The 13,757-nt window shown below is 45.7% G+C and overlaps 1 protein-coding gene across 2 annotated transcripts in view; it reads left to right on the top strand.

Annotated features, from left to right (window-relative positions):
• The window catches only part of SLC22A7 (solute carrier family 22 member 7), an 18,644-nt gene extending 7,790 nt beyond the window's left edge, over window positions 1–10,854 (top strand). The window contains exons 4-10 of one of the 2 annotated variants that reach the window (XM_010168880.1): window positions 1,058–1,226; window positions 3,948–4,065; window positions 8,197–8,306; window positions 8,385–8,599; window positions 9,090–9,198; window positions 10,418–10,624; window positions 10,791–10,854. In XM_010168880.1, coding sequence (XP_010167182.1) covers window positions 1,058–1,226; window positions 3,948–4,065; window positions 8,197–8,306; window positions 8,385–8,599; window positions 9,090–9,198; window positions 10,418–10,624; window positions 10,791–10,854 — 992 coding nt within the window. Of the gene's footprint in view, window positions 1–1,057; window positions 1,227–3,947; window positions 4,066–8,196; window positions 8,307–8,384; window positions 8,600–9,089; window positions 9,199–10,417; window positions 10,629–10,790 lie in introns of those variants that run through there. The other variant, XM_029085172.1, reaches the window with a different exon arrangement.
• Window positions 10,855–13,757: the final 2,903 nt, after the last annotated feature.

The raw sequence follows: 13,757 nt of genomic DNA, 5'->3' as shown, positions 1-13,757 counted from the left end.
AGGAAGAGGGTGGTGTGTTATTCATGGGGTGTTTCTACCTCCCCACTCTTGAGTTTGCTCACAGTTTTCAGAAGTTCCCAATCTGTATTTTTAGAAAGAGTTGTGGGGCAATGAACCACATACACAAAAAAAAAAAAAAACAAACAAAAAACCCAAAACATCATACACAGGTAGGCAAAACTGAAGCTGAATAATTTAAGTAATTATATAATAAAAACAAGCTCCAAACTTCAGGGTACCAAAGAGAGCACTGGATGATTTTGTAGATGTATTTGGGACGCACCAGGGAAGACTCATTGTACCCAAGAGCAAGTTACAGGTGCAACAAAAATTTCCAGGATTTTTGTAGATACAGCCAAAATCAAGCTAAAATGGCTTCCATACTGGAAAACTCCACACAAGACCTGACAAATCCCAAGGCTTGCTATGCTTTTTTTTATTATTATTATTGTTATAAAGGTTGATGCCTACCAGGCAAAGTACAGCTTGGGAAGGACATTTCTGGTTGTTAGAGATTGTAGCAAGATGTCTAGATCTTTGGAGGAAAATTCGTATTTAGTTCACACACACAAACAAGGAGACCAGATCTGTTCTGGCTTTACATGTGCGTTAGTATCTGCTTCGGGTAGATTCCACATGAACAACAATTCATCTTACTATATTTCTTTCCTCTGGAATACTGAGTGGGTAGAGAAATGGGAAACTCTGCAGGAAAAATGGTTAAGGGGAAAAAAATTATCTGTTTGATAAAGAAGACCATTTGAATGCTATTGAATGGGATTTTAAAAAATTATCACCTAAAGTGTTTTGGCACCGTTTCTTACTGTATGTCCAGTATTTCTTATTTTAAGGCTTTATTTTAGTTGCTCACAGCTTTGCAAGGGGCTAAGAATTGCGGATGAATGTTTTAAACGTGCCAGATGTCGGCCAAACAGTGGAACTCTCCTGGAGGAGTAGACCAGGGATGTTACCTCGCTTTGCACTCGTTAAAAGCCCCACAGACCCCTTCCTGGAGGAGTCCTGTGTGTCCCAGCTGAACGCTGCCTCCCTCTTGCAGGGATGGAGTGGGTGGACATACAGCACCGCACCTTCTCCGGGATCCTGACGAGCATCTTCTGGAGCATCGGGAACATGCTGCTGGCCATGGTAGCGTACTTGGTGCGGGAATGGCACTGGCTACTAGTAGCCGTAACAGGACCTTGTCTTCTGAGCATTGTCTGCCTGTGGTGAGTGCAGCGACCTGCAGCTGGATGGCTGGTGGGGATGGGAGTGGGCTGCAATTTACCTCCTCTGCCCTGTGAGCATGGCAAATTTGCAATGCTGATCTGAGGACTGAAACCAGCCACCCAAAGAGAAGCAAGATCTGTCTGTGTCCTGCACTCAGATTGCTCAGATGTCGCAGCTCTTGAAAACAGGAGTATCCTGGGTTGCATCTCTCCCCACCTCCAACAAGGCCAGGAGCCAAGGTTGCACCAACTGTCCTGGTTTTGGCTGGGACAGAGCTAATTTGTTTCGCAGGGCTTTTTAGCAGGGCCTGTAGTGACAGGACAAGGGGTGATGGTTTTAAACTAAAAGAGGGAAGATTTAGACTAGACGTAAGGAAGAAATTTTTTACAATGAGGATGGTGAGACACTGGCACAGGTTGCCCAGAGAGGTGGTAGAAGCCTCATCCCTGGAAACATTCAAGGTCAGGTTGGACAGGACTCTGATCAACCTGATCTAGTTGAAGATGTCCCTGCTCACTGCAGGGGGGGTTGGACTAGATGACCTTTAAAGGTCCCTTCCAACCCAAACCATTCTATGATTCTATGATGATTTTCTTAGCAGCTAGAATTGTGCTGTGTTCTGGTTTCACTATGGGATTTAGTATGAGGAGAACATTGATCACATACTGACGATTTTAGTTGTTGCTAAGAAAATCGAGGACATTCCAACGTCCTGTGTTTTGCGAGTCTACAGGTGTAGAAGAAAGTGGGGGAGGGCATAATGAGATTAACAGACCCAAACTGGGATTTGGATATGCCAGTGGGATATTCCATATCACCATGGCTTTGGGGACAAGGCATTTGGGGACAGGGTGCAGCAGGATTTGGTACTGCCAAGCACTGTCAGATGTGGCTCAGAGCAAGCAAAGAGATCCCAGTAAAGGGAGGCAGAGCCAGGCCAGATCCCTGGATTTAATACCTGGTAGACGCCATATAACTAATTTATCCATCCTCAGTACCCACCTCATTGGGGAGGATACCCCTGAAAGGAGGGTGTCAGTCTCTTCTCCCAAGCAACAAGTGATAGAACAAGGGTAAGCAGCCTCAGGTTGCACCAGGGGAGGTTTAGGTTGGGTATTAGGAAAAATTTCTTCACCGAAAGGGTTGCCAAGCAGTGGAACAGACTGCCTAGGAAAGTGGTGGTGTCACCATCCCTGGAGGTATTTAAAAGACATGTAGATTTGGTGCTTAGGGACATGGTTTAGTGGTGGACTTGGCAGTGTTAGGTTTACAGTTGGACTCGATGATTTTAAAGGTCTTTTCCAACCAAAACGATTCTATGATGCTTCTGGTCCCAATTTTTCCACGAGCCAGACATCTGCAGGCTGAGTCAGGTGCATTTATCTCTGCACTTCCCATGGCCCTTCTCTGTTGTGTAACCATACTGATGGGTCAAACATATCTGCTTTCTGTGGGCTATTTCCCTCCTGTAGCCTTATTTAAGAAACACCTGACATCTCTTAAGCCTTAAAATGGGAGATGGTTCATTTAATCAAATAAACTAATGTTCCTTCTTTTTTTTTCATGTAGTAACACAGATTAGAACACAGGGTCCATTCACTGATATTGTGACTATGTGAAGACTTAGGGTGGTCATTTAGTTCCTCTTGGACATTGGTACGGTCCTAGACCATGCAGAAATCACAGATGTGTCTCTCAGAGCCATCAGGAGCTCTAGCTGGAAACCATCCAGAATAACTGCTGATTGTTAGACACATGGGCCCCAAAATTCTATGCATAATTGCTGAGCAGAAAGAGTGATATCCAAATGCTAAAGTGCCTTTCAGCTGCCAGCAGAGAGGCTTCTAGAGACTACGGTTTGCCTGCTTACTATGTCTGTCCATCAGCATGAAGCAGTAGATTAAATAGCTGCACAGATCTAGCAGAAACATCTCAAAAAATACTTATGCAAAACGGGATATAAACTGACGCTGTTGTTAATCAATGGTTCAAAAAAGATGTGTTGTTTCGCTGGTGATGATGGTTTTCTGGCAAAGAGTAACATCTGATATTTCACTGATCAAGTCCAACACAACTAAAATAACGTGTTCTGCTGACTAAAATGTTTGAGTTGTTTTGCTCTTTCTCTAGGATAACCAACCATAACAAATTGAGTCCTGGGAAGTGCTGAAATTCACAGATACACCTGGACCCACCCTTTCTATGATAGCTTTATTTCTTTTTTTTTCTCTTAATGCCTTTTATGGAGATTAGTTCTCCAACAAATTATGCTGTCGTCTGATCAAATTCAAGCACACAAGAGGTCAGTGATTCTTGAATAATTAAGAAGTCCCTGAAGTATGGCATAAAAATCTAACTTCACAGAATCACAGAATCACAGGGGCTGGAAGGGACCTCAGGAGATCATCTAGTCCAACCCCCCTGCTAAAGCAGGTTCCCTACAACTTAGCACACTCTGTAGACATTGTTGACACAATGTCAGAACTCAGTTGAGACACTAGACAACCAAAAGACGTAAAATTATACTCTGGAGATGGTGGCAAGGAGTGCAAAATGCCATCTTTCACTCTGTATTTCCCAAGGCGCATTGGGTTGTAAGCTTACAGGAAGGAGTTGAAAACTTCCCAGAAACCTCATTCTGCAAGTGTTTTTGTGTCTACACGTGTGGGGTGGAAAACATGGAGTGCCCACAGGAACACTGTCTTCTCTCTTCGCATCAGGTGGGTCCCGGAGTCTGCCCGGTGGCTCATAGCCAAAGGCAAAGTGAAACGAGCTCACCGGCATCTGCTTAGATGTGCAAGAATGAATGGAAGGAAAGACTTCGCTATCTCACCAGAGGTGAGAAACTGAAGATCCAGACACATGTTCTTCCTCTCCCATTTTCTCTCTCTCTCTATTTTACTTCTATTTGATACCTGAAGCAATGCTCAGCCTGCAGTGTGATCCGTGGAGCACTGTGCTCCACAGGGTGCCATGCTCCATTTCACTCTAGAAAGCAGCTATATCCACTCCTAAAGATAAAGCAGCAGCTCAGCTCCCACAAGGCCAGAAATCCCCCTCATTAGGTGAAATGTCTTTCCATTCATTATTGCCATGACAAGAAGCCTCAATGCACTGGATGCTGAACTAAATAAGCAGTGAGAGAGAAGCACAGCCTGAAAAAAATACGGCAGAGGCATCACTCCCATATCAGAGAGGAGAGTGTGCAGGTACCTGAGCAATTTGTGCAGCTTTGTGTTTGCCTTCTTGGTTGCTGTCGCATTTGCCAAGTGTTGATACAGCGCTAGCAGAAAGCAGACACACTAATAGCTTGTAGTTAGCACATTTTCTCTCATATTGCACTTGAGATACTACATGTAGTGTTATCCAAAAATGTCAAGGCCAGTCCAGCTCAGGCTGCATGTAATGTACATGTGAAAGTGGAGGATTGTCAGCCATAGAGCCCCAGCGGTGAAGGAGGGGTAAAGAACATTTGGCATCATCAACTTTTTCCCCTGGCTAAAGCTTCCCCAGAGCTAAAGCTCTATTCTCAAATCGGTCATGGCTCTGCCAGCAGTTTTAAAGGAACGTGGCGAGGGCGAGGCGTTGGGCAAAGTAGGCACGTACTCACTGGTTTGAATCCATTTTTGTTTGACCCCAGAAGTGCAAAGGATGGAGCGCAGATACTCAGCTAGATGACTGAACAAATAAAGGGGAAGGAGAACCCTAAAAAATAGCCATCTCTTTTCAACTTCAAAGCTCAAGGTATGGGGCTGATCTGGAGATCTTCATCTTGTACTGAGTTCTATCTTAAAAATGTATTTTTGCATTCAGACTCACAAATGTTGAGACCTTGGTCCATGACACTTGCTTAAGGACATGCTGGTGGCTCCAGGGGATGGTGACAAGCTCAAGTGATGTCCCAGCTCTAGGGAGGACAAGGGTGAGGCAGAAGCTTCCCTCTCCCTTTGGAGAGGCACCAGAGCATAGTCAGTGCTCACAACAATCCTTCACAGCCAGGCTTGGATGGCTGCACATCTGTCACCTCTGACTGATTTGGTCCACATGATTTGTTTTGACCTTCTCAAGAACAACAAAGCTCAGCTGTGAAATCCAGTGGGCATGGAAGTTTGTGGTTCATTAAACATCAATCTTTCCTTTAATGTCCATTGGTTTTCCTCTTACCAAAAGATGAAGATAGAAAATCCCTGGCACCAGCACAGGAGCCTAGTGCTTTGCTGTCACGGTCCAGCTGCATCTCTGTGTACGCCCCATGCTCCTGCATCCACACCGCTCTCTGATCCTGGCCAGCATGCTGGTTTTTAAAAGCAGTTTCTTAATATCTGTTGGAGAGGTGATTAGCCCTTTTGATTTACAACAGAAACATGTTGTCTAATCATGTGAGAAATTATAAATTTACTGCTTCTGGCAGACAGGAGTCGAGTGTGACTCTTCCTTGCCTTTAATCAAGCCAGTAGCTCTGACTAAATATGTAAAAATAACAAGTTATAATCTCTTTCATTCAGCCTTGGATGATGACTCTGTTTCAGAGTGCACTGTTCTGCCAGGAAGGGCATGGGCTGGCACCCTCATACCATTCCTAGGGTTAGGAATTGTAGCTGGGGCTTCATCACTATCGCAGCCTCCCACCAAGTCACACCATGCTGGGACCACTGGACCACAACCCAGAAAGGCTTGCAGTTGTGATACCTTGCTGGATTCATCAGGTTTATATGGACATACTTGTTTTTTTCTTGCATATCCAAACATGCAAGCAACACAGAACTGCCTGATTCTAGTTTGCTTCATTGACTTGACCGTGCATCAGTGTGTTTTTCTGGCTTATTAATGTAGTAACCAATTTTCCTTAGTTCAGAAGACTGAACTTTGAAAAATGTACAACCTCTGGATAATTGCACAGCACATTACTGATGTACTCTCAGGTTTAATAGCATTGTCTTATAGAACTGATTAAGGAATTTCCCAGAGTGAAATTCTTTTTTCAGTATGAAAAGCTTTGTCACTCATCCAAAAACTGCAAAGAATAATACACAATTAGAAATAAAATCTTAGCTCTTCCCTAGTGAAAGAGGGTGGTACTTATAGCTATCCTCTGCCCTCTCCTAACACTGCCTTTCATTTTGTACAATTCTTTCAACCACAGAGCTCTTGGGGCTGGAATTTCTCTTTTATAAGATAATTCCACAAGTCCCCAGCCCCCATAACTCTCCAGCACCGTCTTAATTGTAGGTGATGCTGTAGGCCTGCAGATTGCCTCACCCTCCTCCCTCCCCAGCCATCACTGTGTGCATTTTCAGTTTCTTGGCGTTCTTGCTGTTCTGGCTCTCCCAGTTGTCCTTCCACATGCCAAGAATTCTGCTTAACAATACATTCTGCAAGATGTTTTCCATGTTAATGTCTTCTGTTACCCATTTTAATAGCAAATCATGCAACTTAGAGAGAGGATAGACTGCCATCAGGGTAACTTGAATCTAATATTGAAATTATCAGCATTGCAGAAGTAGTCTGATATCAGTGCTATGATTCATCCTATGCATTTGGATGAAAATACTTATTATTTGCCTGTGAAAAAGATAACAAAAAAAAGTAAAAGTTTAAAAAAATAACTTACTTGCCCTACTTCAGTATTAACAAAAGTTACCAGATCCAGAGATGGGCATACAGAAATGAAAGAAAAACATGGGTTCTACAAATCACTAGATAATGTGGGAAAGGATCATTGAGGCGCTAAACAGACAGACACTCTGTCTGGTTCAGAAAGTCCCTGAAGGGCTGGAGGCTGTGACATTTCTAGGGGAAAATCTCTATGTGCTCGCCTGGCTCTTCTGTAGGCTCCACTGTAGGATGGTGTTGGAGAGAAGGCACTGGAGAAGATGATCCTCTGGTCCAAGAAGCTGCAGGCTCTCTTCATCCATCTAAGTTGTAGGTTCCCTGCCCGGCTTTGTGGCTGGGATTAAGTATTTATGCAAAATCTATGCCCAAAGCTTTGCTCTGTGTGAAGAGGATGTTGGTTTGAGACTATACATAAGTAGTTAACCAGACTCTCTCCTCAAGGTTTACTGTGATTCATAACCTAATCAGTTTTAACTGTCCTACTCTGCATTTGCTGATGATTTCTGGACATGAAGCAAGGCTGTCCTGAGAGGAATTAATTTCTCCCAACAACAGATGTGCACATCATCTCCATCTGCAGTCTCCTTTACAGTCTGTGATCTACTGAATAGCTGATGGAAGCTAGCATGCAATTCTTCTGACCAAATGTGGTTGTTTGCTCTGGGATAAAATTATTCCATCACTTCCACTGGAGCTCTCTGTTAACTACACAGTGAGCCCACAGCAACTAGCTTAGGTAGAGCTGCATTGCTATGGCTGTGTAGTTGTATGCATCCCTTGCATCTCAGCCAGTGAGTAGAACTTACCACCTCTCCTGGGACTTACCCATCCATCAATTGCTAAAAAACATTGTGAATAAGCAGTCTCTTCTTCCTCATGGGCAGGGCCAACTTTTTTATATATTCTGTATTTGTATAAACAGCTGTATAAATAATCACACTTTATATAAATGCACTCATGAGAATGAAGCATGCAGCTCACGGTCAGCTCCTGTCTAAGACCTGACACAACAGCAAGCAACCATATGGTAAAGAGTGGAACTGGCCAACGCTGGCTTTGCCAACACCATGATCTGCCGTGTTTCTGTAGCCCTTTCTGCCACATGGGGTATGTAGGGAAGGGGGAAGGAGGGGCCATGAGAAGAAAAGATCTAAAATGGTAGACAATCTAAAAAGTTGTAGGAAGACACGCCTCTGACAATGTATGGCCAGAGAATTGTTCTGCAATGGGAATGTATGGAAAAGTCAAGGTGGAGCTGGAGCTGGGAAGGGCAAAGGCCTCAGCCTATCTAGGGTTTCATGTCTGGATCCCAAAAGTACAGCAGGTGAGCTATTTCCTTCTTTCCACCTCTCCCAGGCCCTCAGAAGGATGGCAACAGACAAAAAGCCAGGAGAGAGTTACTCCTACATGAGCTTGTTCAGGACACCAGTCCTGCGGAAGATCTCTCTGTGTTCTGGGGCTGTGTGGTAAGCAGTGTCACTTCACACAGGGGATTTGCGCTGCAGTTCCCTGGCTGGATTGCCCTAATCCTCATCTCCTTGCAGGTTTGGTGTTGCCTTCTCTTATTATGGCATGAGCATGAACCTAACTGGCTTTGGGCTCAACATGTATCTCTCCCAGTTTGTCTTTGGCATCATTGAGATTCCAGCCAAGATGATTGTGTACGTGCTGGTGAATCGAATTGGACGTCGGCAGAGTCAGGCGTGGGCACTCATCCTGACCGGACTATGCATAGGAGCCAACATCATCATTCCCAAGCGTGAGATGCTCTTCTGCTCTATGCAGGACCTTGCTGAAGGGGAGGTTCTCATTCTGTGCAGGGCTATAGAAGAAGAACCATAGATCTTGTCCACAGGCAATTCTGTATAGAAATGTCCTCCACCTAAAGGGCATCTATCTCTAGGACAAGGTTGCTAATGTGAGCTAGCCCTAATATCTGGTGTCAACAGATGGTCTCCAGTCACTATGAAGTGGCTAGTAAGGGTTCAGTGATGGCAAGGTGAAGTGCTTATCTTCATTGTCCAATGAGAACTGTCAGGACCTATCCTTTCATCAGTTCAGCTCCCACTTGGGCCCAGTTACCAAACTTCATACAGACTTTGGAGACAGCAGCTCCAGGGTTATGAAGCTCCCTGTTTTGTCTGTAGGAGCATTGGACCTTCTTCCTTCTTGTACCTGAGTCCACAAGAAGCTTCTTCCTAGAGGCTGCTCTTTGACCACTGTCATAAATGTCTTGTCTTTCCTCCTAGCCTTCACCTCCTTGCGCTCCGTAGTAGCCATTATGGGCAAAGCTTTCTCAGAAGCTGCATTCACTACTGTCTACTTGTACACCTCTGAGCTCTACCCCACTGTACTGAGGTAAGAGATGCTGCTCACCCGAGCGCGCAACCAGAGCCTCTGTGGGATGTCTTTGACATTAGCACAGCAGGACTTGCTGTTGGCGAGACTGCAGGACTGACACCTTGCCTCTAGAAGCAGCAGGTTCTCGGGGTTACACATAGTCACAAGAAAGGGGCAGAAAGCTACTGTTTGGTTACCTGGTTTATGTGTGGTTAGGTTACATTGACAGAAAGGTGTATGGAAAGGTGAGGAGTATTCTGTGTGGGATGATCTTTGAACTCCATAAGGCATCTGTGCTTAGGAAAGTCTTAGTTCCGTGGGATTATCTGCCAATAACTGTTAAAAGACTCAAAAAATAATCATTTGAAATATCAAGTTTTACAAGGGACACCTACTACTGCATGTTTGACAAGTCTTCTGGACATCAGGTGAAATTAAAGGAGTGATTAACTAGCCTTTAAGGAAAAAAAAAAATAGAGTTTATTTGAAATATCTGGGTAATAGTTACGTAAAACCAGATTTAGCATCAGCATAGTTTGGGATATAGCTGAGATTGGTGGAGGGAATCAATGCACTGTTTTCCTCGTGAAAGTCTGAAAAAAGCTCTAATGGGTCACAGCAAGCCTCGTAGTTCACTTCACCCCTGTCCCCCCCTGTTCAGAGGGCCCCTTTACTGCCATTTAGCCCTTTAACTTCCACTGGTCTGTTGCACGTGGGGAATGCTGGATATTTAAACCAAAGCAGGCACACTGATCTGCTACTTTTCTTCTCAGCTTGGTTTGTATTTTTACATACTCAAAGACATTGTGAGATAAAGACAAAAATATCTAGAAGTACCTGGGAGAAAGAGGGACTTAGATTTGCTCTCAGCAGATGGGAGGACTCACTAGAGGATGGATAGAAAATGTACTCGGGGTCTTAGACATTTAGGTGGAAAAAACTTTAGAGCAGATACTTTTAGTGTGGAACTGCAGTTTCTTTCTCACATAGATCTGTTTCTCACAGCAGCTATGGTTGCTCTCTGGGAAATATTATCATTGTAGAAAGATATAAAGAAAGAACAACCTAGGAAGAAACTGGCAGAGAAAAAACCTTTATGGGGGGGAAACCTCAGCACTTATGGAAAAATCAGGGGAAGGGGCAGAGGGTCTGTACTTTTTCCCAAGGTGTGATATGAAAGAAGTACCCATCTCTTTCTCGTGGTGGTCTGCACCACCACGGTGCCCCACCTTTCCAGGCAGAATGGGATGGGGTACACCTCCTTCATCGCACGCCTCGGCGGAGCTTTGGCCCCACTGGTGTTTCTGCTGGATGAGGTGTGGAGGTCTCTGCCTGAGGTGATATACTGTGGTGTAGCGGTGTGCTGCGGTTCGGTGGCCTTCCTGCTCCCAGAGACGCTCAACGTGCGCTTGCCCGAGGGCATCGAGGACATCGAGAAAGCTCAGTGAGTCAGCTCCATCCTGCCCCACATGGGGAGTCTGCTGCGGGGGACACCCCTCTCACCCCATCTGTGGGTGGCAGCAGGCAAAGGGCCAGCCCGGTGGGGATCGGGGCTGTTAGGCTTCCCATTCTTATGCCCACCAGCCCAAACGTGCCTTCTTTTCTTCCAGAGTGAAAGGGCCACCACAAATCAGCGCTCCTGAGGGCATGCCGTTACAGTCCCTGCTGAAGTGAGGGGCTCCGTGGGACAGCCACGATGTAGGACTGCAAAACTGAGCCTTGCTCTGACTTGTCAATAAAAGAGCCTTTACTGCCCAACTGGTCTCTCTTGGCAGGGGAGTGGGGCTGAGAACATCGGAAGAAGAAGGTGGATCATTAAACCAGCTGGAAGGGGGTAACCCACTCTGCAGCGTGGCCAGGAGCATGAACGCAGAGGTCTAACCAGGTGTGGAAATAAAGGCACCCCCTGCTCTCCTCTTCCAGTCTTTGCCCTTGCTGGACTAGCAGCACTCTTCAGAGCACTGCACAGCTGCCCAGAAACTACAATCCATTGGTTTACATGCCACAAGAAACACAATGCAGTGATAAAAAAACACTGAGTGTGAAACATACAAAACCAAACAATCTCAAATAAATCTAACTGGATGGTGGATAAACCATAAACTGTAGCTACAAATATTTATTGAATTTGGAAATGGTCTGGACATTTTTCACCGTGAGGCTCAAAGGCAGCAAAAAGTACACGTAGGAATCTGCTGAGAGTGGGACAACTGCACAAAGAAGAAAAAAAGCTTTTGCAGATTATTTAAATTAGCATGTACATGTGTCATGGTTTTAACCCAGCCAGCAGCCAAACACCACACAGCTGCTCGCTCACCCTCCCCCATCCAGAAGATGGGGAGAGAATGGGAGGGGTAAATGTAAGGAGACTTGTAGGTTGAAATAAAAACAATTTCATAATTGAAATAAAATAAAATTAAAATAATAATAATTGTAATAATGGAATATACAAATGAACAATGCACAGTGCAATTGCTCACCACGCACCGACCAGCCTGTTCCCAGCTAGCGATCCTGGAGCAGAGAAAATCCTGAAACCCCAGTCCTGGAAGAGAGTGAGTGAGTACTTTCTGGCCAATCCTCATTAATATACTGAACATGATGTTATATGATATGGAATACCCCATTGGCATATCCAAATGCCAATCTGGATCCATTGCTCTGGCTATACTCTCCCCATCTTCTTCTGCACCTGCAGACTTGCAAAGCATGGGAAGCTAGAAAGCCCTTGATTTCTTGGCAACAACTAAAAACATCAGTATATTATCAACATTCTTCTCACACCACATCCCATACTAAATCCAAAACACAGCACCATTCTAGCCACTGAAGAAAATTAGCTCCATCCCAGCCGAAACCAGGACATGTGATAAGTATCCTTTCAGTCAAAAAAAAAAACCTCACACCCCACCTGGCTACAGGAACTTTTGCTTGGAATGTTGAATAATTCATTATTGGACTTCATTCTGCTTACTGGTCTAAAATATTAATCTTACATTTACAGAATGCCTTTAGCTATTGGCACTTACTTCTCCAGGCAACAGAGATGAGCCACCAAAAAATACCTATAAATTTGGAACCCTGACAAACAGCACTGTCCTAAATCGGGAAGAAGGAAAGGCCTCCGCCTCTGAGTCCCAGGCACATCGCCATTCCCTGTGCTGCAGGGTGGGACACAGGAGGTTCCACTTAAACATGAGGAAAAACTTCTTTACAGTGAGGGTGACAGAGCCCTGGGACAGGCTGCCCAGGGAGGTTGTGGAGTCTCCTTCTCTGGAGATGTTCAAAACCCACCTAGACGCTTTCCTGTGCAACCTGCTGTAGGGAACCTGTTTTGGCAGTGGGGTTGGATCAGATGATCTCCAGAGGTCCCTTCCAACCCCTACCACTCTGTGATTCTGTGAAGCCACACACAGCCCTATGAGGATAACACAGAGAGAGGATGCATCTCACGAGGATGACAGGGAGAGGATGCATCTCACGAGGATGACAGGGAGAGGATGCATCTCACGAGGATGACAGGGAGAGGATGCATCTCACGAGGATGACAGGGAGAGGATGCATCTCACGAGGATGACAGGGAGAGGATGCATCTCACGAGGATGACAGGGAGAGGATGCATCTCACGAGGATGACAGGGAGAGGATGCATCTCACGAGGATGACAGGGAGAGGATGCATCTCACGAGGATGACAGGGAGAGGATGCATCTCACGAGGATGACAGGGAGAGGATGCATCTCACGAGGATGACAGGGAGAGGATGCATCTCACGAGGATGACAGGGAGAGGATGCATCTCACGAGGATGACAGGGAGAGGATGCATCTCACGAGGATGACAGGGAGAGGATGCATCTCACGAGGATGACAGGGAGAGGATGCATCTCACGAGGATGACAGGGAGAGGATGCATCTCACGAGGATGACAGGGAGAGGATGCATCTCACGAGGATGACAGGGAGAGGATGCATCTCACGAGGATGACAGGGAGAGGATGCATCTCACGAGGATGACAGGGAGAGGATGCATCTCACGAGGATGACAGGGAGAGGATGCATCTCACGAGGATGACAGGGAGAGGATGCATCTCACGAGGATGACAGGGAGAGGATGCATCTCACGAGGATGACAGGGAGAGGATGCATCTCACGAGGATGACAGGGAGAGGATGCATCTCACGAGGATGACAGGGAGAGGATGCATCTCACGAGGATGACAGGGAGAGGATGCATCTCACGAGGATGACAGGGAGAGGATGCATCTCACGAGGATGACAGGGAGAGGATGCATCTCATGAGGCTGACAGAGAGAGGATGCATCCGAGGCGGGTGGAGGTCAATGCCAGGCCAACCAGCGCCTCCTGGTAGAAATAAACTGCCTGGCAGTTTTTTAATAGATTTTTTTTTTTTTTGCTTTAAGGCAACAAAAGGAAAGCAAACTCCTCAGAACCACGCTGAGGCCGAGACAACTTTGCATTATCGTTTCTGTCTTCGAGATGGGGCCAAATAACCTGCCCAAGCCCTGGGCAAAGAGCATCTATCCCCCTCACGCCTTGGGTTCATCAGCGGCAGAGGATCA

This window comes from Antrostomus carolinensis, unplaced genomic scaffold (genome assembly GCF_000700745.2).
Source record: "Antrostomus carolinensis isolate BGI_N321 unplaced genomic scaffold, ASM70074v2 scaffold9145, whole genome shotgun sequence".
Lineage (NCBI taxonomy): Eukaryota > Metazoa > Chordata > Aves > Caprimulgiformes > Caprimulgidae > Antrostomus > Antrostomus carolinensis.
The sequence above is the reverse complement of the archived record's forward strand: the minus strand, read 5'-3'. Positions and strand labels throughout refer to the sequence as shown.